Source organism: Muntiacus reevesi, chromosome 10 (genome assembly GCF_963930625.1).
Source record: "Muntiacus reevesi chromosome 10, mMunRee1.1, whole genome shotgun sequence".
NCBI lineage: Eukaryota > Metazoa > Chordata > Mammalia > Artiodactyla > Cervidae > Muntiacus > Muntiacus reevesi.
In genome coordinates, this window is record NC_089258.1 from 75,217,297 (window position 1) to 75,240,609 (window position 23,313).

Here is a 23,313-nt window from a genome sequence, read left to right on the forward strand (position 1 = left end):
AAAAATGAAATCTTGCTGTTTGCAAGAACATGGGTAGACCTGGAGAGCATATTGCTTCATGCTTTTTGAAATAAATCAGACAGTGAAAAACAAATATCGTATGCTTTTACTTGTATGTGGAATCCAAAAATAAAACAAAGAAAGGTAAGAAAAACAGAGACATACTCACAGATTCAGACTAGTGGTCACTAGATGGGAGAGGGATATGGAAAGCACAAAATGGGTGAAGGAGATTAAGAGGTACAAATCACCAGTGGTATAATAAAATAGATAAGCCACAGGGATGTAATAGTGCAGCACAGGGAGTATAGTCAGTATTTTCTAATAACTTTGTATGGTGTGTAATTTATAAAAATATCGAATTATTATGTTTTACATCTGAACCTAATGCAATGTTTGTAAGTAGGTATACAGAAAATCATAAATGCATGCAACTCTTAAAACACGATATAGGTGCAAATTAAGCACTAGATATCAATGCCAAAATGACCCAGATAATGTAGTTAGCAGATAAGTACTTCACAGCAGCTAATATAAAAAGATCAATGATTTAAAAGAGAATATAATCACAATAGCTAGAAAGTTTCCTTTAGTCAGAATACGTTTTAACAATTGTGAAACACATTTTTGTGCTTCTGGGCTCGGGCATATGAGAAAGCAATTCATAAATGCAGGATGTATTTTGCCTACATCTATGGTGTCTAATTGGAAGTAAAATGATCACTATAAGTTCATGTTTTAAAAACAGAGATACAAGTGGATATAGAAATAAATATGCGATACTTGTATGTTCTAGCTTTGTTCACTGAGAAGACTTGGAGGTCATGAAAAACAGTAGAAATGAGCACGACTAGTGCTGAGATGTTTAATTTCTAAGTACTCTTCTTTGATAAAAGGCAACTGGAAATTCCTTTATTTATTTAGAGAAATAGCTGAATCCAGAGCAAGGGTAAAAAAAATTATAATAAGGGTCCTAGGATATCTTTTTTTGTGTGTGCTAGAGAAATTTGTAAGTTTTTAAAGTATCATACAGACTTTTGAAAAAAACATTGTGGCCAGTTAAAGTAAACTTTCGCTAGCCAAAACTGAGACAATTTTAGAAAGTAAGCATTAAAATAAATGATAGTAATATATTCTATACTATTGAGTCAAATAATAATTGCTGAGTCTGAACTGATATAGAAAAATACAGAAATAAATAAGTAGGAGGGAATACTTCTTTCTACAATACATTTCTAGCTTAAAGACTGAGACAATAATGGAGTTAGAAAATTATCTGCGAACTTTAAAACTAGAGGGCAGAATATGCCTATAGTCTCAATATTAACTCCCCCCAAATTATGCGTTAAACACAAAGGGAAAGAGTAACTTTACAATTGAGAGACCTAAAGAAAATTAACTTTACCATATAGTTTAACCTAACATATCCAACACTGAAAGAAATTGGTATGTACCCTTCAAAAATTGCACTTGATGGTACAACACCACTTTAGTGGCAAATATGACAAAATTTATAACATGAATCTAACTAACTATCAAACCCAGTTTAAGAAAAATTTTACAAAATAATTGACCTATAGTATTTTTTTAAAAAAGTAAAAATAACAACAACAACAACAACAAAAAAGAAAATGTTCTAGATTAAAGTTTAAAAATACATTATGACTAATGCAAACATGTGACTCTAGATTTGCTCCTGAACAAAACAAAGAACTGTAAATACTTTATTGAGATAATGAATGAAGTTTTATTGTGAATTTAGACAGCTACAAAATAGCCATCAAAAATTTTTGTCCCCAAGAAAGACACAATGATTTATTTAAGGATAATGAAGCATAGTATCCAATTTACATTCGAATGGTTTAGGAAAATAATTTTGAAGGGAGGAAAGGAGAGGAGAATTTGAAAAACAGAAGGACAAAGCAACTGGGCAAAATGCAAGTCACTGGCAAATATGAGTAAAGGTTATATGAGAAATCTTCTTGCTATTCATGCAAGCAAATTTTTATATAGAGTTTTTATTTTAGATATCAAACCATGCTTGAAATAGCATAAAAATATTGCAGTAACATTCTAGTTCTAATATATATAATAATCATAGTAATTAGAACTTCCCAGATGGTGCTAGTGATAAAGAACCTGCTTGCCAATGCAAGAGACTTGGGTTGGGAAGATCCCCTGGAGGAGGGCATGGCTACCTACTCCAGTACTCTTGCCTGGAGAATTCCTTGGACGGGGAGCCTGGCGGGCTACAGTCCAGGGTGACAAAGAGTCGGACATGACTAAAATGACATAGCAGGCACATAGTAATTACCAATTAACACTCATATTGTGCATACTGTGTGTCAGTCCCATCCTAGGTGTGTTTATTAGAGTATCTAAATTCCACACTGGCACAGGTCCAGTGATGTTAGTGAAACTGGTATTCATGTCTTCCACCTCAGGAATGTGAGGCACATGTCCAAAGTCACAGCAGTAGGGAGCCATCGGGATTAGTCCTTGAAACCAAGATGGCTGTCTATAGAGCTCATGTTCTTAAACTCAGCGCTTTACTTCCTGGATAGCAAAAATTCAGGCATTTTTATTAGATCACTAAACAGTGGTCATCATTTGTAAAATTAAAGTGATAGCGTGCAAAATGAAAATTACCTTTCAAACTAATGGGCAATTAATGTACTTGTATGTAAATAAAATGCTCTGTGGAACAGTACAAGTGATAATTTGGATGTATGAGAAAGATAAGTACAGACATTCTGTACTTAAGACATTTATAGTTTGGTTAAATATAGTCTTAGTTCATGATAAAGTGACATTTTGCTTACATATAAAGTAAATTATCTCATGGTATTTTCAAATTTAAGACCATAAATAACATTTCTCAGATAGATTTCCTAGAACATACTCAGGTTTACACTGTGTGAACCCGGAAGGAGTTACGCCACAGTTCCCAGACTGATCCGTCATAGAATTAAGTTGCTGGAAACACTCTGGTGGAGCATAAGATGAACCTGAAAAAAGAAAAAAGTGTGGTTAGTCATACTGCTGCTGCATTTAAAATAATTAATTAGTGCATTTATTCTGAGATTGTTTAAAATATTGCACAACATAAGAGCATAATACAAAATTGAAAATAAAAGTTTTAATTAAAGTCACAAAGAAACTACTTCAATGAAATATTTAAATATTGAAAGCATCTTGTCTACTACCCAAACAGATACCTTAGGATTAACTACAGTATGCAGTTTATCTTCTAACTTTTAGTAAGCCTGAAACATACATGCATATAAGAAATATTTTTAAACAAATAATTTACTTATTGGTCAAGAGTGTTTCTATTGGTCAATAGTGTAAATGTGTTTTCAAGACAAATCATTAAAATGGCATCTTTTGTTTCCATCCTACTTTCCCCAGACCAAAAAATCTTGGAATCACAACTGATTTATTTTCATATTTACTATCCAATCCACACACATTATGAGCTTAATTCTCATAGGATTCTATCTACTTAAAAAGCAGCTTACCATTACTCTATCAATTCTACTTTAATGGGAAGATTAAGCCAAAAACCTTTGATTTAACCACAAAGAAATATAAGAACATAAAAGAAGCCGCAGCATTAGGATCTCAGTTGAAAGTCCTAGAGGCAGTAGTAAACTGCAAATAAGCAATTGATTTTCATCCCAGAGGTCATTTGCAAACCTAGTTTTGTGTGAGAGGATCAAAATTATAAGCTTACCTAGGGAAACAGAACATAAAGAAGGCCAAATTTGGAGGATCATTTACTATAGTGATAAAATTAGAGACTTGGGGGGCTCAACATATAGTACAGTCCCCTCTTAAGACACTTTTCTGCTTCTAAACATGTGAAGAGATGGAAATTAAAATATAAATAAATGACTTCCAGAAAGCAGAGCATTATTTGTCTGCAGTTTCTGCATTGTGGTTACATGTATACAATCTCTCAGTTGAAAGCCCTGGAGAGTTATGCCCTAGAAATAAGAGTGAACTATATATAGAGTGAACTTAATCAAAACTCTAATGGAACCTTAACAATTTTGGTTTCTAATTCAATTAAAGTGATTGGTCTCTTACTTCATATACTTAACAGAAGAAAAAAGTGGATGTATTCATATAAGATGTAGTGTTTATATAAGAGAAGCATTTAAACTGAAAACAGTTTCTGTAAGTCAAAAATGAAGATGAAGACAGAGAAAAAAACTTTTAACTAACAATATGTCTTTATATAAAACATTAAGAAAAAATATAAAACAAAGACATCTACATATGTTAAAATAATTACGAGAACCAAGGTACATGTACAGTAAGATTAATTATAGAGATATAAATCTTTAAGTAGGCAGGGCATCAAAAATAAATACATTGAAATAATTATGGAGAGACAAACATAAATTGAAATTTAGAAATCTGTATCCTAGTACAGTGTTTACACCACAGTTGCAAGACACTTAGGAACACTAAGCAAAACTACATGCACACAAACACACATTCAAATATATAATATGAAGACTGATAAAATCCAAAGACAAAAAAAATCTTCATGGCTTAAAGAGAAAATAAACACAATATGATAGATTTTTCTTCAGAAATATGCAAGTCATATGACAATGGAGTAATCTCTTTAAAATGCTAATGGAAATAGAGGTTCCATTTCAAGATGGTGAAGTACACACAGAAAAATCTTGAACTCACAACTTTCCACAAACACATCTACAATCTACAGCTATATATGGAACAATTTCTAGCGAAGAAAAGCTAAAAACTGGTGGAATAACCACTTCACACTGAGAAGAGCCACACTGAAGCAGGTAGGAAAGGCTGAGACACATTCTTGCCATAAACTCACCCCAGCGCACCAATCCCACAATTGGGAGGGAACTGAAAACCAAGAGCTCCTCCCTGAGGGGGTGAAGTATTTGACTCACATCAGGTGCCACAGCTTTTAAATCCTGCACCTGAGAGATGAGCCCCCCCCCAAACCTCCAACTTTGATAACCAACGGAGGCTCATGTCTATGAGACCTACAAGGCTGTAGAGAATTGTGAAAAGATTCTGATGGCCAGTGTGGTTTATGCTCAAGGCTCCCATAAGACTGTAACTAAGGGAGAAAGAGTTCTTAACTGGCTACCATATCCAGGGCAGGACAAGAGGGAAGAGATAGAGGAGCCCAGTCTTTCTGTAAGAGAGGCCTGTTAGCTTATCTCAGGAGCTGTGGCCTGAAGGTCAGGCTTCTGATTAAACAGGGACCTGCTGGGATCCTTCACTGAGACTTTGGAGGGTGAGCGCTATCTTTCAGTTCTCACTCTGCCGAGTGCCAGAATTTCCCAGAAGGGAGCTTTCACATACATCTTGGGCTCTGGCTTTTTACATGTGGTGCTCTCATTTTTGTGGCTTCTTCCCAGGGACATTCCTCGGTCATCTGATTCAAAAAACATGGCATTGGGTCCCATCACTTCATGGCAGAATAGAAGGGGAAAAAGTGGAAGCAGTGACAGATTTCATTTTCTTGGGCTCCAAAATCACTGCAGACAGTGACTGCAGCTGTGAAATGAAAAGATACTTGCTCCTTGGAAGGAAAGCTATGACAAAGCTAGATAGAGTATTAAGAAGCAGAGACATCACTTTGCCAGCAAAGGTCTGTATGGTAAAAGCTATGGTTTTTCCAGTAGTCAAGTACAGATGTGAGAGTTGGACCATAAAGAAGGCTGAGTGATGAAGAATTGATGTTTTCAAATTGTAGTGCCACAGAAGACTCTCGAGAGTCCTTTGAACTGCAAAGAGATCAAATCAGTCAATCCTAAAGGAAACCAACTCTGAATATTCATTGGAGAGACTGTTGCTGGCCACCTGACGCAAAGAGCTGATTCATTGGAAAACACCCTGATGCTGGGAAAGATTGAAGGCAAAAGGAAAAGAGGGCAGTAGAGGATGAGATGGTTAGACGGCATCACCGATTCATTGTACATGAATCTGAGCAAATCCCTGGAGATAGTGAAGGATGGGGAAGCTGCAGTCCATGGGGCTTGCAAAGATTTGAATGCAATATAGCCACTGAAAAATAACAAGAGAAAGAGCTCAGCTCAGTGGGAAAAAGAGCCTCACATCCAGGGAAATACTGAATTAATAGCAATATGACAGCAACGCTGCAGCAGTTGAGGCAAACAAGAGCCTTCTGGGAATTTAAAAGGACACTTTGGAAAACTAGATGATCATAAGGAATGTTGAAAAGCTCAAACACGTAACTGGATCTGAAAAGATGTACACATTCCAAGAACAATTCTAGGAAAGAGAAGACCCAGTCACTCCTCTGGATTATATTTAAGTCTTGAACTAGCAAGAAGTCAAAGTTATGCCTGTCTTGCAAGCTATCTGAAGCTTGAAACTGTCCCTTGGCACTGTGGATAGAAAATAAACAGTCAAAGCATTGAAGGGTATCTGATAGGTTTCAGCTTGGCACTAAATTGTGCTAATTAGGAGTTATCTCTGGGAAGCCTGACTTAAAAATAAAAATAAGAGCTTGGGGAGATTAAAAAAAAAAGAAAAAGAAAAAACTAGCAAAGAACTCAGTGGCTGCACATACTACATAATACAGAACCTGAAAATTTAGTCCAGGAAAGTCATTAAACAAATAGTAAGACAAAAAGAACAACAGCAACACTTGGAGAAATCTGAATCAAAACTGTTAAAATATATTGTGTAAAATTTCTAAAAATTAAAAAGCTTTAAAAAATAATTTTACATGACATGCAAAAAAATGAAAGTATGCTATATACCCAGAAAAAAAAAAAAGCCAATGGGAAATATCCTCAGAAATCTCAAATTTTGAATACAGTAGACAAAGACTTAAAATAGCTATTACAGATATGTTCAAATTACCAGAGGAAATCATTTCTTAAAAACTAAATGGGAAATGCTAATATAGACTTTTAAATTAAAAAGGGAACCAAATAGAAATTCTGAATTGAAAACTATCTTAACTAAAATGAAAGACTTCACTACAGAAATTTCAAAATCAATAGATTTAATCTGGCAGGCTTTATTGACCTAAAGATAGATCAGTGGATTTTATCCAGTAAGAGGAAAGAAAGAAAATCAAATAATGAAAAGTAAAGAGATCTTAATGGATAAGTGGGGCAACATCAAGCATATGAAATGTTGGCACAGAGGGATTCCAAAAATGAGGAAAAAATAGAAAAGGATGTGAAATATTTTAACAAATAACGACTGAAAACTTTCCATTTTTAATGATGTATCTATATCTATCTACATATTTACAAAAAGATTTTAAAAAATACACATAGAATAATCTTCAAGAGACCCACAGATCATGGTCAAACTGATTACGCTCTTTATTAGGGACAAAGGAAGCCAGGTGACAGGGGGATGATACTACAGAATTTTGAAAGGAAAAGACTAAAGATTCTATATTCTGCTAAACTACCTTCAAAAAATTAAGGAGAAATTGTACCATTCCAAGACAAACACAATGAGAAAGATCTCATCTTTAGCAAATCTTTCCAGCAAGATATACTAAAGTGCATCCTTAAGGCTGAAATCAAAGGACAATAGGAGGTAACTAGGATCCACATGAAGTAACACTTCATGCTAATATAGTAAACTATCAAATAAAGTAAAAGAAAATATAATAGATAGTACAATATGTTTATTGTTTGGACTCTCTTCTATAGATTTTAAAAGACCATTGCATAAAAACAATTATTCTAAAACTTTGTCACTAGACTTACATGAAGATACTTGCCAGAAATAGAACATAAGCTAAGTTTTGGTTTACTGTTGAAATGAAATCAATATTAATTGAATGTCTTAAGATAGTAATTGTAACACCCAAGCAAACCACTCAGAAATAACTAAATACATTCAGCAAAATAAACCACAGAGAGATTGAACTATTACACTAGAAAATCTCTGTTCAACACAGATGTTATTGAGGAACAGAGAGTAAAATATAATATTGAAAACACATAGCAAAATAGCAATTGGAACTGCTATTTTATATGAATAAACACTTCAATCAAAAAGAAGTGATGCATGAGACAAGTGCTTGGGGCTGGTGCATTGGGAAGACCCAGAGGGATCAGGTGGAGAGGGAGGTGGGAGGCGGGTTCGGGATGGGGGATACATGTAAATCCATGGCTGATTCATGTCAATGTATGGCAAAAATCACTACAACATTGTAAAGTAATTACAATAGTAATTAGCCTCCAACTAATAAAGATAAATGGAAAAAAAATAATAAAATAAAATCTTATCAAGGACAAAAAAAAAAAAAAGGAGTGATTGGCAGAATAAATTACAAAGTGTGATGCAACTGTATGAAGGTTGGAACAGTCAGGCAGGTTGGGCAAGACAGAGATCGCCTAAGTACAACCAGGCAATTCTATGAGCCAAGGCTGTTTTATTCTGGATTCACCTTGTGATCTTGGGTGTGGCCCTTGTACTGACTGAGAACCTTCCAGATATTTATCTTCTCTTCACTGAAAGCTTGCCAGGGATAAATACATACTCTTTAGTCCTCAGAATAGCTTCCCAGACTACCAACAAAGGCACTTCTAAATGTAGCAGAACCTTCTAGAGGAAGACTAAGAACTTTTTAGGCAAAATTCCTCTACCATTTGGTCTTTGATCATCTTGCGGCTGTACGAAAACTCATAATGCCTTTCTAATTTTTTAAATCTAATTCACCAAGTTTCTGAGCAGCTTCTGAGTTCCAAGGATGAGGATGCCTCAAAGAAAAATAGTCTATGGTTTTGACAGCTCCTTCTCCTTAAATTCCAATGGCTACAACTTTTCTATTTGATCTTTTTTCCCTTGAAGATCTCTGCTAAGCCAATACTGATCTTCTACATTCAGAAGCTGCATATGGCCCTAGGAACATAAGTGACTGTTAGTTGTTCCCTAAGACAGGCAAAGTTTCTCTGCTATAGAGATTTACATTTGTTGTCATTGGTTTCACTATATTCTACAGCCTTTAAAAAATATATCTTTTTTTTTTCTATTTTAATATAGCAAACATTTATTTAAAATTTGTTTGGTTACTATGTTTTTGTCAGGCAATATACTGTGATATTTTCCCCAAAGATGACTAAGGTATAGGATATATTTATCCTGCTAAATAGATTCTGATTTCTATGTTTTTGTTTGGTTGCCTACTTTGGCAAAAAAAATATATCATTAATGCAATATGCCTTGATTTTTCTAGTCATTTCCTTGTAATTGCTTTTGTCACTACTTGATATATTCTTTCCCTCAATTTAATACTGAACACAGATTTTATATTTAATGTAACTTATAAATATGTAAATGTAAATAACCAGCCTTACTATTTGCTTTCACATCCTATGTTGTTTAGTTTACTCTGTTCTTGCCTTCTTTTGGGTTAATCAAATATGTTAAATGCTTTTGTTGTTCTGCTCTTTATTGGTTTTTAGTTTCTAATTACTATATTAGTATTCTTGCATTTATCTTAGATTATAAAGCAAATATTTGACTTATATCAATAATTAATTTCTCTGAGTGCTGCGTTTTATTGAAATGACTGAGTTTATTCCAGTTTTTTTTCCCTGGTGATGTTATCTTCTTCTATTTTTATTCTTCTAGAGGTTAACATTATTTTTGACATTTTATTTATTTTATTTTCTAAATTAATTTAAGTATTTTTGACTTTTTAATTGCTTCATTTCATAATATCCTTTGTCCTTTCTAATGTATACATACAAAGATATGTATATTAGTTTCCAGAAAAATACATATACAGGCAATCAGATTGAAATAAATACCTTCACCAAATATGTCAAGACATTGCTTTATCCCATCTACACATATTCCGCCGACACAGAGCCATTGATTCTGTCCACATGGATGCCCGTCCTGAATATGAAAATCCTCTTGACATGCTGCTGACGAACCATTGCAATATTCATGAAGATCACACTCATCAATGGAACCCCTACATATTTGTCCTTTTGGTATAAACTGGTGGGGTGAGGAGCAATATTGAGTAAAGCAGAATGTGAGCATTTATATATTTTAAGAAATGACAGCTTTACTAAGGTAGGTAATAGAACGTTTAAATGCTCTTACCGCACAAGCCTCACAACACGGGCCAGTATCACAAGCTGACCCAGGCTGGAGCCTACATGTGTCGGGGTTACAGCACTGGCTTGGCCGGGCTGCACAAGCCTGAAAGGCAAATCAAATGCTCTGAAATACCTTCCAGCTTTACACGAAACAGATATTTAACAAGGACAGCATACTACGATATACAGACAGCTGCTTAACTTAAATGTTGGCAAATGGAAAAATATAGAGCCACTTAATTATTCATTTATTTAACATTTATTCATTACCTAATGTGCTAAACCAAGTGTTCTGTATATCACTAAGCTGGACTATTTTGGTAGTAGGATTTTCTGAGGTCCTGGAGTCCACCAAAGCCAAGACATCAATAACCATAAGTGTATTTCAGGAAGAGGGAGAGAAAATTGGAAGGTGGGATTGACACATATACTACTATTTATAAAATAGATAACTAATAAGGACCTACTGTTTAGCACAGGGAACTCTATTCAATACTCTGTGATGGCCTATATGGGAACAAAAGCTAAAAAAGGTGAATACATAGTCAAGGCTATGGTTTTTCCAGTAGTCAAATATGGATGTGAGAGTTGGACTATAAAGAAAGCTGAGTGCTGAAGAACTGATGTTTTTGAACTATGGTGTTGGAGAAGACTCTTGAGAGTCCCTTGGTCTGCAAGGAGATCCAACCAGTCCATCCTAAAAGAGATCAGTCCTGGGTGTTCATTGGAAGGTCTGATGTTGAAGCTGAAACTCCAATACTTTGGTCACCTGATGCAAAGGGCCGACTCATTTGAAAAGACCCTGATGCTGGGAAAGATCGAGGGCAGGAGGAGAAGGGGACGACAGAGGATGAGATGGTTGGATAGCATCACCGACTCAATGGACATGAGTTTGGGTGGACTCTGGGAGTTGGTGTTCTACAGGGAGGTCTGGCGTGCTGCAGCTCATGGGGTCACAAAGAGCCGGACACGACTGAGCGACTGAACTGAACAACTGATTGCTGATATGCTGACAGCAGACATGAACTCAACACTGTAAATCAGCTATACACTCCTAACTTTTTTTAATTTAAAAAAAGTAAAATAAAATAAAAAAGCTAAGAAATCGAGATCTTTGGCTTTTATAGCAAAGTTATTTCACAAGATGTGAAAGAAACAGAAGTTATGATTTTAAAAGTTGATTAGTTCTTGGTCAACTTTTATGAATCTACTGTATTTTGATGTCTTTACCTTTTGAAGGATACTCAAAGTTTGCTTATAATTCTCTAAAGATGAAGAGATATAAAATGATATTTCTGAACATAATTGAAATTATTACCTTTAATTGTTCATCCATATTTATTACATCTTGTTTTATGTTATAACTCATCTGTACCTGGTGGTTCTGTGTTTTAAAATTCCATTTTTATAATAAAAAGCAACTGATAGGGAATAAGGATGGAGAGACAGAAGACAGACACACAGGCACACACACACAGACACAGACACACATGCACATTTTAAAATACCTGGGGATTTGAAATAGAGTTAATTGGGCAAAAATTTTCATTAAGCTACAAAAAATAATCATGGATTTTAGTAGTCTTATATGGGTTATGGCATGATACTTCCTAGGGCACGCAAAGTTTGCAGTGTTTTCTAGAACTATTCTGCCTAATTAATGTCATTCTTATCTCTATGAGATTCCAGAGGGTAAAATTTTCTCAGGCAAGAATACTGGAGTGGGATGCCATTTCCTTCTTCAGGGGATCGTCCTGATCCAGGGATCCAACCTGCGTCTGTTGCATTGGCAGGTGGATTCTTTACCACTGTGCCACCTGGGAAGCCCCAGGAAAACTAGACAGATGCATGTAAATCAATGAAGTTAGACCACTCCTCCACACTATACACAAAAAGAAACTTAAAATGACTTAAATAAAAGACACAACATCATAAAACTCCTAGAAGAGAACATAAGCAAAACATTCTCTGGCATAAATCATAGCAATGTTAGGTCAGTCTTCCAAGGCAATAGAGATAAAAGCAAAAATAAATAAATGGAACCTAATCAAACTTGCAAGTTTTTGCACCACAAAGGAAACAAACTAAATCAAAAGACAACTGGCAGATTGCAAGAAAATATTTACAAATGATGCAACTGACAAGGGTTTAGTTTCCAAAATATACAAACTGTTTATACAACTCAACAACAAAAACCCAATAAACCGAATTGAAAAATGGGCAGAAGACATAAATAGACATTTCCCCAAAGAAGACATACAGATGGCCAATAGACATATGAAAAGATCCTCAACATCATTAGTAATTAGAGAAATGCAAATCAAAACTATAGTGTGATACTACCTCACATGTTCAGAAAGGCCATCATTTAAAAAAAACTATAAATAACATGCTGGAGAGAGTTTGGAGAAAAGGGAACCCTTCCACATTGTTGGTGGGATTGTAAGTTAGTGCAGCCACTACAGAAAACACCATAGAGATTCCTGAAAAACTGAAAATAGAGTTGCTATATGATCCAGCATTCCCACTCCTGAGCACATATCTGGAAAAGCTATCATTTAAAATTAAAGCTATCATTAAACTATCATTTAAATATATCATGAATTCCTATATTCGCAGCAGTGCTATTCACAGTAGCCAAGACATGGGAACAACCTAAATGTCCATCAACAGATGCATGGATAAAGACAATGTGGTTCATATATACAATGAAGGACTACTCAGTCATAAAAAAGAATGAAATAATGCCATTTACAGCACCATGTTTCGACCTAGAGATTATCATACCAAATGAAGTAAGTCAGGAAGAGAAAGACAAATGCCATGTGATATCACTTATATGTGGAACCTAAAATATGACACAAATGAACTGATCTATGAAACAGAAAGAGACACACGGAACAGAGGACAGGGTTGTGGTTGCCAAGGGGTCTGGGTGGAGGAGGAATGAACTGGGAGTTTGCGATAGCGGATGAAAACTATGACATTATTGAATGAGTAAATAATGAGGTCCATGGGCCTCCCGCATTGCAGGCAGACTTTACTCTCTGAGCCACCTATTGTAGAGCACAGGAAACTAGATTCAGCATTCCATAATAAACTCTAATGGAAAATAATATAATAAAGCATGCGTTTATATACACACATAAATAAAATGAATAACTTTGCTGTACAACAGTAGTTAACACAACATTGTAAATCAGATATACTTCAACAGTTATTTTCATAAGGAGCTCTATGTTTAGTAAATTTGCAGCTCCACCAGCCAATCATGTTGTTGTCTTAATCTCTAAGTCATGTCCGACTCTGTGACCCCAGGCCTCCAGACTCCTCTGTCCGTGGGATTTCCCAGGCAAGAATTCTGGCATGGGTTGCCATTTCCTTCTCCATTGGATCTTCCCAATCCACTGATCTCACCCAAGACTCCTGCCATGTCTCTCCTGCATTGCAGATGGATTCTTTACCACTGAACCACCAGGGCAGACTGAAGAATGTATATATATATATATATATATATATATATATATATATATACACACACAAATAACTTTGCTGTTCAACAGAAGTTAACACAACATTGTAAATCAGCTGTACTGCAATAATAATAAAACTTTTTACAAAAAAGAAATACTAAGGAAGTGTATACACAAGAGGGGAAGCATAAACATAGTCAATTCAGCTAAAGGATTAAGAAGCGTATTCATACTGAATGAATGAATAATCTACAAACTGCTGAATTCACATATAAAAATATATGTGTAGTTATTGATTTAATATAATCCCAATATGCATTCCTTTTCTTTCACTTATTTTTATTAGTTGGAGGCTAATTACGTTACAATATTGTAGTGTTTTTTGCCATACATTGACATGAATCAGCCATGGATTTACCCAATATGCATCCTTAAGGCCTTTGTTAAAAAGCAAGTTTGATAAATGAGGTGAAATAGCAGTATTACACTATAAAATTAATACTTTTGATGTAATTCTGGTATATAGTTTTCCAAATTTGTACCAACCTCCTGACCACCACAGTCACATTGTTCTCCTTCTTCAACTTCTCCATTACCACAAACTGCAACTTTGTATGTTGGATCTAAACGTGGCTGGTTTTGAAGACACTGGGACTTTGGCTTTGAAATAAAATGTACAAAATCTTCCACGCTGCAGTTACTAAAGAGCTTCACACCACTGGAGTGACTAAAAACACATCGACATTACATTTTTATGTAACCATTGCTTCCTGAAAATTGCCTAGCCTCAGAATACAAGTCTATAATTTAACAATAAATATAGCTAATATAAAATTACTAAATTTTAAGGTAATGGACTCAAACCTTAGCTATGTGGATTATTACTGGAAAATTTTATTCACATGAGTATCGTGAAAAAATCAGAGATTTTTGGACAAACTGCCAATTTTGTTTTTATTTTATTTTTTTGTGATTGCACCCGGGTGGAATAAACTCTTTAGTCATATTAACCACGAATAAGAGATATATTATTATATTGCCAACAATTCAGATAATTTCTATCTAAATGCTAGAACACAAAAGGAGAAAAGTTGATAGAACTTTAATATTATTGAAAACCAGGCAGTGCAAGATGTTTATTTTGTGTGAACTGGCTTATAGAGGGTACACTATCTGACAATGAAAGCAATGTTGTCATTAGAAAGAGATGACCATTCATAATTATACCCAACTGGATAATTTATTTGCAGCTTGAACCTTTCACAAATTAGCTGGATGTTCTCATTCTCCTTTCTCCCATTTTTCCTTGATAATAGAACTTCTGATTTTCAGCTGAATACATGACTTCCTTGTGTGATACCTACATTTCCCTTTTGCAAACTATAGGAGCAGACCACTAGTCTTAAAATGAAATTTCAAGTTACATGAACTTAACCATGAATTTAAGTTACATGAAGTAATGTTTACAGCTATGCTTTTTATCTGCCCCTCTATCCTACTGGCAAGAAGCCTCAGTTCCTGGCCATATGGCTCTCTATAGAAATTTACTCAAGTGTCCTCATGATATTGTACCTACCTCCAACCCAAGCGCCTGATCAAAGAGAGAATACAGAGAAGTTCGCAAACTCTTTAATTATATAATCTTGAAAGTCACACACCATCATTTCTACCAAGGTCTATTTGATGAAATCAAGTCACCAAATCCAACCCACGTTTAACAGAAGGAAATCCAACTCCACCTCTTGAAGGGAGAAATATCAACAATTTGTGGATGTATTTGGAAACCATCATTCTCTTTTCTTTTCCTTTTACTTCAGGTAAAAATGATTATATCTTATCTCTATGTATTTTTCCTAAGATACTGTTTCCAAAGTTCAGATATATTGCTACCTTCAAATGAGCACAATTTCATAAAGACAATTTCTTTATCTAAAGAAACAAAGTTCCTAGCTAAAATATTAAAATTTCAAAGAAAGTAAAAATTCTCAGGCATATCATGTAGCACATCCGAGCTGCTGGAGACATAGACTGTATAAACCATGGACTATTGATTGCGAGCCCTCAGAAAAATGGCAGCCTTTTAAAAAAAATCAGTGTGCAATGTGTATTTTCTATGGATTATAGAAACAAAATAACATGTTAAACTCCTTAAGTTTTGCTATTTAATAAGCCACATTTTAAGGTTAGGACTGAGTACAACTGCCTCAGAAAGGCATGTGTCCTACCAGGATAGGACTCAGTTCTATGTAAATCACTGAATGTGATTTTGCCAAAAGTCATTAAACACGAGTAATTCTAGGAGATGTTTCCCATCAGTTTAAAGACTAGCAACAAATCTTTTTCAAATATGCTGTTTATTCAGATTTTCCTTTAAATGGTGATAGATTTTTCACATCAATTTTTTGCCAGTCAATAATGATCAAAATGGTCATGTATGGATGTGAGAGTTGTTCTTTAAAGAAAGCTGAGCGCCAAAGAATTAATGCTTTTGAACTGTCTGTGGTGTTGGAGAAGACTTTTGGGAGTCCCTTGGACTGCAAGGAGATCAAACCAGTCAATCCTAGAGGAAATCAGTCCTGAATATTCATTGGAAGGGCTAATGCTAAAGCTGAAGCTCCAGTACTTTGGCCACCTGATGCAAAGGGCTGACTCATTGGAAAAGACCCTAATGCTGGGAAAGATTGAAGGCAGAAGGAGAATGGGATGTCAGAGGATGAGATGGTTGGATGGGATCACCAATGCTATGGACATGAGTTTGAGTAAGTTCCAGCAGTTGGTGATAGACAAGGAAACCTGTTGTGCTGCAGTTCATGGGGTGGCAAAGAGTCAGACATGACTGAGCGACTGAACTGAATGATCAAAATGTCTGTGTCCTCCAAAATTTCACAATCATGCTATTAAAATGATGCAATATGTTTAAAGATAAGATTAACAAGCATTTTTTTTTGCAAGATTGTAATTTGTCAAGTTAAGCTTTTTAAAAAAGCTTTTCACAGATGCATGGTTTCTATATGTGTATTAATAATTCCACCATATTTATACAGGCCATCATTTTATATTTTTAAGTAAAATTTCTATTTTTTTCATATCTACACAAGAATCAAAATTCTATTATGTCAAAAAATTAACTAAAAAATTTCAACACTCATTACTATGTGCAAATTAAAGTTTGTTGTTTTGGGAGAGAAATTGGAAGGTGAAAAAAGGTAAAATATTTGAGACAATATAGAAGAAATTAAATGTATTATTAAATAAAATGATGTACTATTGGGTTTACAGTCCAAGAAAAAAAAGGATAAAAGTCTGACTTCAGTTACTGATTGGATGATGGTTTCCCTAAATCTCCTGACTGTTTGGTCCTAACTCTATAAAATCTCATGGCATATTCTAAAAATATTGAGGATAATAGCAAAGAATTCGCTAGGCCTTTGAGGCACAATAAGTACTGAAAAAGGCCTTCTCTAGTGACAAAGAAAACCCCAAACCTGTGTCTTCTACATTGCAGGTGGGTTCTTTACCCCTGAGCTTCTGGAGAAGCCCCTGCTTATATTACCCATCAGTATTTTGTAGGTTGTCCACTTTTTTCCATTTAAGCCCTTAGCATATTAATCATAGTTAAACTCTCAGTCTAATAATTGGAAAATCTTTGCCATATCTGAACCAGGTTTTAATGCCTGCCTTTTCTCATGTCTTCTCATGCTCTGCTTTTCCTTGCCTTTCGTTTGACTTGTAACTTTGTGTTGAAAGCTGGACTTGTGGTAGATGTCAGAGGCTTCAGATTCTTGAGGTGTCTTCTGTTATCTCCCTATGGTCTATGGGTTTCCCCAGTAACTCTGTCTGAAATGGGGTCTGTGTCTGGCGGCTCTCATGGTATAATGCATGGCTTTTCTACCAACGTCCTGTGCATGTGGTGGTTAGGTGCTGAAAAGCACCTTTGAAATCAGTAGATGCCAACATTTCAGGCTGAGCCAGGTAGAATGAAGATTCATGTTAAAAGGCCTTATTAAGTCATTCTTGTATAATGATAGCAAGTCTGTATTTGACTTATCAAATCATGCATTAAGCTATAAAATCATGCAAGTAACAAAGTGATGAATGTAAAGTGTGACCTACTTCTACATTCATCATTTTGTTACTTGTGTGATTTTATAGCTTAATTCATAATTTGATAGGCCAGAAACAGCAAGTAGGTTACAAAGGGGGCTTCCCTGGTGGCTCAGACAGTAAAGAATCCACCTGCAATGCGGGAGACCTGGGTTCAGCCCCAGGGTTGGGAAGATCCCCTGGAGGAGGGCACAGAAACCCACTCCAGAATGCCTGCCTGGAGAATCCCCATGGACAGAGCAGCCTGGTGGGCTGCAGTCAATGGGGTCAGAAAGAGATGGACATGACCGAGCGGCTAAGCACACAGGTCACATGTGAGAAAGCAAGTGGACATTAGATTACAAGAAATGCTGAGAGACACATGCAGCAGGGGCAGTGGATTTATATTTTGATCTGGGATCAGTGACCACAATTTATATTTGACTATTGCTAATTATGTTGATAGCACAGATTTCATAAACAAAATACACAAAGCTTGTTTGCACATAAACTACATATGTAAAGCATATAAAAGTGAAGCATCTTACACAGCTGCTGGGTTCATTATGCAGACCTCTCCTGGGCAATGGCATTTGTTAATGTCATCATAAGGTATTCCCATGCTAAGGCTCAGTAATTGAGCTAAAATAATGGCAAGTGATTCCAGGTTTACAGTGCTGGGGTGCTGGGGGTAAAAAACACACACACACACACTTATACATTCACATATATGGAGCATAATATAATTATTAGAAACAGTCACTTGATGAAATGCAATTGAGACATCAAATATGTCAATCACAGAAGGTATCATTATCAATATATATCAATATAAGGTAAAATAGTAAAAGGAAAGGGAAAAAGCAAAGTGTGAAATTTTACCAAAATACAAATGTGTAGTTCATTTGTTGGCATCAGGCCAAGAAAATATTTGTAACAATAACTTGTTATTCATATATAACAATAGTGCCATGCTTTACTTTTAAAAGAAAGTAAAAAAGACACCCACTTATATACACACAGTGCCAGTTATAAATGAATAGTTTGTGTTCCTTTATAATTTAATTATTAGGAGATAATATTTTATATGATGTTTCACAGATTTTCAAAAATCATAAATTAATGCTTATATTAGTTTAGATTATTGTAATAATGACTCTTGCTTTTTTCCTTGCTTTTTTTAAAAAAAAGAATAGCAAGAAAAAGCAAAAAAAAAAAAAAAGAGTCATTTTTATCATAGTCTAAATTAGCAAAAGAGTTTCAGAAAAACATCTACTTTTGCTTTATTGACTATACCAAAACATTTGACTGTGTGGATCACAACAAACTGTGGAAAATTTTTAAAGAGGTGGGAATACCAGACCACCTGACTTGCCTTCTGAGAAATCTGTATGCAGGTCTAGAAGCAACAGTTAGAAATGGACATGGAACAACAGACTGGTTCTAAACCAGGAAAGGAGTACGTCAAGGCTGCATATTGTAACACTGCTTATTTAACTCATATGCAGAGTACATCATGTGAAATGCTGGGCTGGATAAAGCACAAGCTGGAATCAAGATTGCTGGGAGAAATATCATTAACCTTAGATACGCAGATGACACTCCTCTTATGGCAGAAAGCAAAGAAGAGCCTCTTGATGAAAGTGAAAGAGGAGAGTGAAAAGTTGGTTTACAGCTCAATATTCAGAAAACTAAGATCATGGCATCTGGTCCCATCACTTCACGGCAGATAGATGGGGAAACAGTGGAAACAATGAGAAACTTTATTTTCTTGGGCTCCAAAATCACTGCAGATGTGACTGCAGCCATGAAATTAAAAGATGATTGCTCTTTGGAAGAAAAGTTATGACCAACCTAGACAGCGTATTAAAAAGAAGAGACATTACTTTTCCATCAAAAGTCCATCTAGTCAAAGCTATAGTTTTCCCAGTAGTCATGTATGGTTGTGAGAGTTGGACCATAAAGAAATTTGAGAGCTGAAGAACTGATGCTTTTGAACTGAGGTGTTGGAGAAAATTCTTGAGAGTCCCTTGGACAGCAAGGGGATGTAACCAGTTAATTCTACAGTAAATCAGCCCTGAATATTCATTGGGAGGACTGATGTTGAAGCTGAAACTCCAACACTTTGGCGATCTGATGTGAAGAACTGACTAGTTGGAAAAGATCCTGATGCTGGGAAAAGTTAAAAGCAGGAGGAGAAGCGGGCAACAGAGGATGAGATAGTTGGATGGCACCACTGACTTGATGGACATGAATTTGAGCAAGCTCTGGGAGTTGGTGATGGACAGGGAAGCTGCATGCTGCAGTCCATGGGGTCACAAAGAGTTGGACATGATGGAGTAACTGAACTGAATAATGACTGAAAATAAGAATACTGACCTTCCACAGTTTTTCAAAACTTTATTTTAAAAATAAAATAAGGGAGGGAGGGAGAGAGGGCCAGGGAAGAGGAGGAGAAGGGGAGGAGGAATGATTGATGCTGTGGGGAGGAAAATGAAGGATTCTGCTAAACTTCAAGCATATAAATAATAGGATATTATAAAATACAATGATAGGACACTTTTACTAGCATAGTTTTCAGACTTTCTAGGTTTCAGGATCAGGTAGAAAATGCCTGTAATCTCTCAATCAGTATATCTTTACAATTGTTTCTTTCTCTCTTGTTCCCCATTAGCATTTATAGCTCAGGAAGAGGGAAACAACATCCAAACCATCTCACTTTAGTTATTTGTGTGTGTATGTTAGTCATTCAGTGATGTCTGACTCTTTGTGACCCCATGGACTGTAGCCCATGAGGCTCCTCTGTCCATGGGATTCTCCAGGCAAGAATACTGGGGTGAGTTGCCGTTCCCTTCTCCAAGTTACTTGTATAAAGATCCCAATAGGCAATGACTGTTTTATTCTTTATCTTCTGATTAGTACATATGTTCTGGTCTCTCCTTTCCTTGTATGATAGAATCAGAGACATGGTTTTGCATTTGAGATGACATTTCTTTATATTTCCTTTCTGACAATTTTACTTCTACTAGTCAGCTTGTGTTGCCCTCAGAAACATTACGCACCACGTATCTTCCTACAGTTGCTCAAGGTGCCAGTGGGTTTAGTTTCTTGTAAGGGCTCTCTCCTGGTTTCCGGAGGGCTGTCTCCTTCTCTTCCCACAAAGACACCAATCCTATTGGATTAAGCATCCAGGCTTATGACCTCCTTTAACCTTAGTTACCCCTTAAAGGCCCGTTCTCCAGATACAGTCACATTGGGGATTAGGGCTTCAGTATATGAATTTTAGAGAGCAGTATACTCTCTATAGTATGTATAGTATACTCTCTATAGTATGTATACATACTATAACAGAGTGGTATAAAAACCCTGAAACCTATACAGACTGGAGCATGAGAATTTTCTAAAGAATAACTGTTATGATTAATTCTGTTGTAAAGAAATAAAGTCATGGAAAAAGAAATATTATATTTAGCATTGAATTTTAAAAAATATTTTTTAGAAAAGATTTACATCTAAGCAGACTTGTTTCTTTTAGTGAATAATATCTGCTTAGGGCAATAGTTCTCTGATAAGAACAGCATCTGGGTAATAGTCCATTGTGTGTATGTACCACAACTTTCCTATCAGTTTATCTGCCAGTGGACATCTAGGTTGCTTCCACATCCTAGCTATTGTCAATAGTGCTGCAATGAATATTGGGGTACATGTGTCTTTTTCAATTCTGGTTTCCTCAGGGTATATGCCCAGTAATGGGACTGGGGTGGATGAACTTGGATTCTATTATATAGAATGAAGTAAGTCAGAAAGAGAAAGACAAATACCATATATTAATGCATATATAAGGAATCTAAAAAGATGGTACTGATGATCCGATGTGCAGAGCTGCAAAGGAGACACAGACATAAAGAACAAACTTTTGGACTCCGTGGGAGAAGGAGAGGGTAGGATGATTTGAGACAATAGCTGAAATATATACATTACCATATGTAAAATAGATAACCAGTGTGAGTTTGATTGATGGAGAAGGGCTGACTCATTGGAAAAGACCCTGATTCTGGGAAAGATGGAGGGCAGGAGGAGAAGGGGACGACAGAGGATGAGATGATTGGATGGCATCACCGACTTGATGGATATGAGTTTGAGCAAGCTCTGGGAATTGGTATTGGACAGGGAAGCCTGGTGTGCTGCAGTTCATGGGGTTGCAAAGAGTCAGACACGAGTGAGCGACTGAACTGAACTGATCTGTGAGTTTGATGTATGAAGCAGGACAGCCAAAGCTGGTGCTCTGTGACAACCTGGAGGGATCGGGTGGGGAGGGAGGTGGATGGGGGCTCAGGAAGGAGGGGACACAGGTATACCTATGGCTAATGCTTATGATGTATGGCAGAACTAACACAATATTGTAAAGTAACTATCCTCCAGCTAAAATATTAAAAAAAGAACAGCATCTGACGTCTGTTATAGCTTTGCTTGTGGCTTCTTTTGCCCAACATATGTGCTCTGAAACTCAACAATGGTAAGTATAACAATACATCTTTTTATTGCTTATAGTATATGAAGCAATAAAAAACATGTTTATCAATTTCATGGATAACCAATATTGTTAAGATGTCAATCTCCCTCAAATTGACCTAAAGATTCAATTCAAAACCAAATCAATGTCCAAGCAGTTTTTCTTGAAATTGACAAGCTGATTTTAAAAGAGAAAGTCAGCAAACCTAGAAAAGCTAAATCAGTCTGAAGAGGCAGTAGCAGGGTTCACACTATCATTTTTTATAATTTGCCATAAAACTACAGCAAATTTTATTTATATTGAGACAAGGAGGTGTTGGAGAAAGGAAAGACATAAAGCTGTCCATGTATCTATCATCTATTCATCATCTCTATCATGCACATATCTTTTAATGTTTAAGGATATAGTTATACTTAAGTAATAAAAATTGTATTAATCAGACTTCTTTTGAGAAATAAAACCAATAGCATATATATAACAATGAATATTATATATGAAGAGGTTTACAATAAGGTTTTGGTTCAGACAAATATGAAGACTGGCAAGTCCAAACCTTCAGAGTGAGCTGGAAGCCTGGAGACAGAGGAGAGCTGATAGCGCAGGTGGAGCCTGAAGGCACACTGCCGATGAATTTCTTCTTGCTAGAAGGGGATGGTCTTTTTGTTCTATTCAGGCCTTGAACTGATTGGATGAGGCCAACCCACATTGCGGAGGGCAAGGTGCTTTACTCAGATTTCACTGATTTAAATATTAATCTAATCAAACCTCTCCAAAGTGACATATAAAATTAAGCATCACAAAAATCTCTCAAACTTTAGAGGTTCAGGTTCAAAATGCAACTTTTTTTTACACCTTTCCATTTCCCCTCTGCCTCCAAGGCCAGCTGAACCACTTCCCCCTAGCGAGTTTTTAAAGAAAAGTCTTAAGCATAGTCATAGATGTTTCCATCATTCATGGTATGTATCCAGTAAGTTAGCAAGCCCTATATGTTCTGCTTTCATGATATATACCAGATAAAAATTACTTCTCACATATCCAAGAATAAGACACTAGCTAATATCTCAGATGACCATTATATCTACTACTGTGGGCAGGAATCCCTTAGAAGAAATGGATTAGCCATCATAGT

The 23,313-nt window shown here is 35.8% G+C and overlaps 1 protein-coding gene across 1 annotated transcript in view; it reads right to left on the minus strand.

Annotated features, from left to right (window-relative positions):
• Window positions 1-23,313, minus strand: part of LOC136176627 (disintegrin and metalloproteinase domain-containing protein 2) — a 112,728-nt gene that overhangs the window by 29,951 nt on the left and 59,464 nt on the right. The window contains exons 11-15 of the mRNA XM_065947068.1: window positions 18,220-18,356; window positions 14,135-14,315; window positions 10,120-10,218; window positions 9,816-10,011; window positions 2,903-3,008 (exon numbers count right to left, since the gene is read on the minus strand). Coding sequence (XP_065803140.1) covers window positions 2,903-3,008; window positions 9,816-10,011; window positions 10,120-10,218; window positions 14,135-14,315; window positions 18,220-18,356 — 719 coding nt within the window. The remainder of the gene's footprint in view (window positions 1-2,902; window positions 3,009-9,815; window positions 10,012-10,119; window positions 10,219-14,134; window positions 14,316-18,219; window positions 18,357-23,313) is intronic.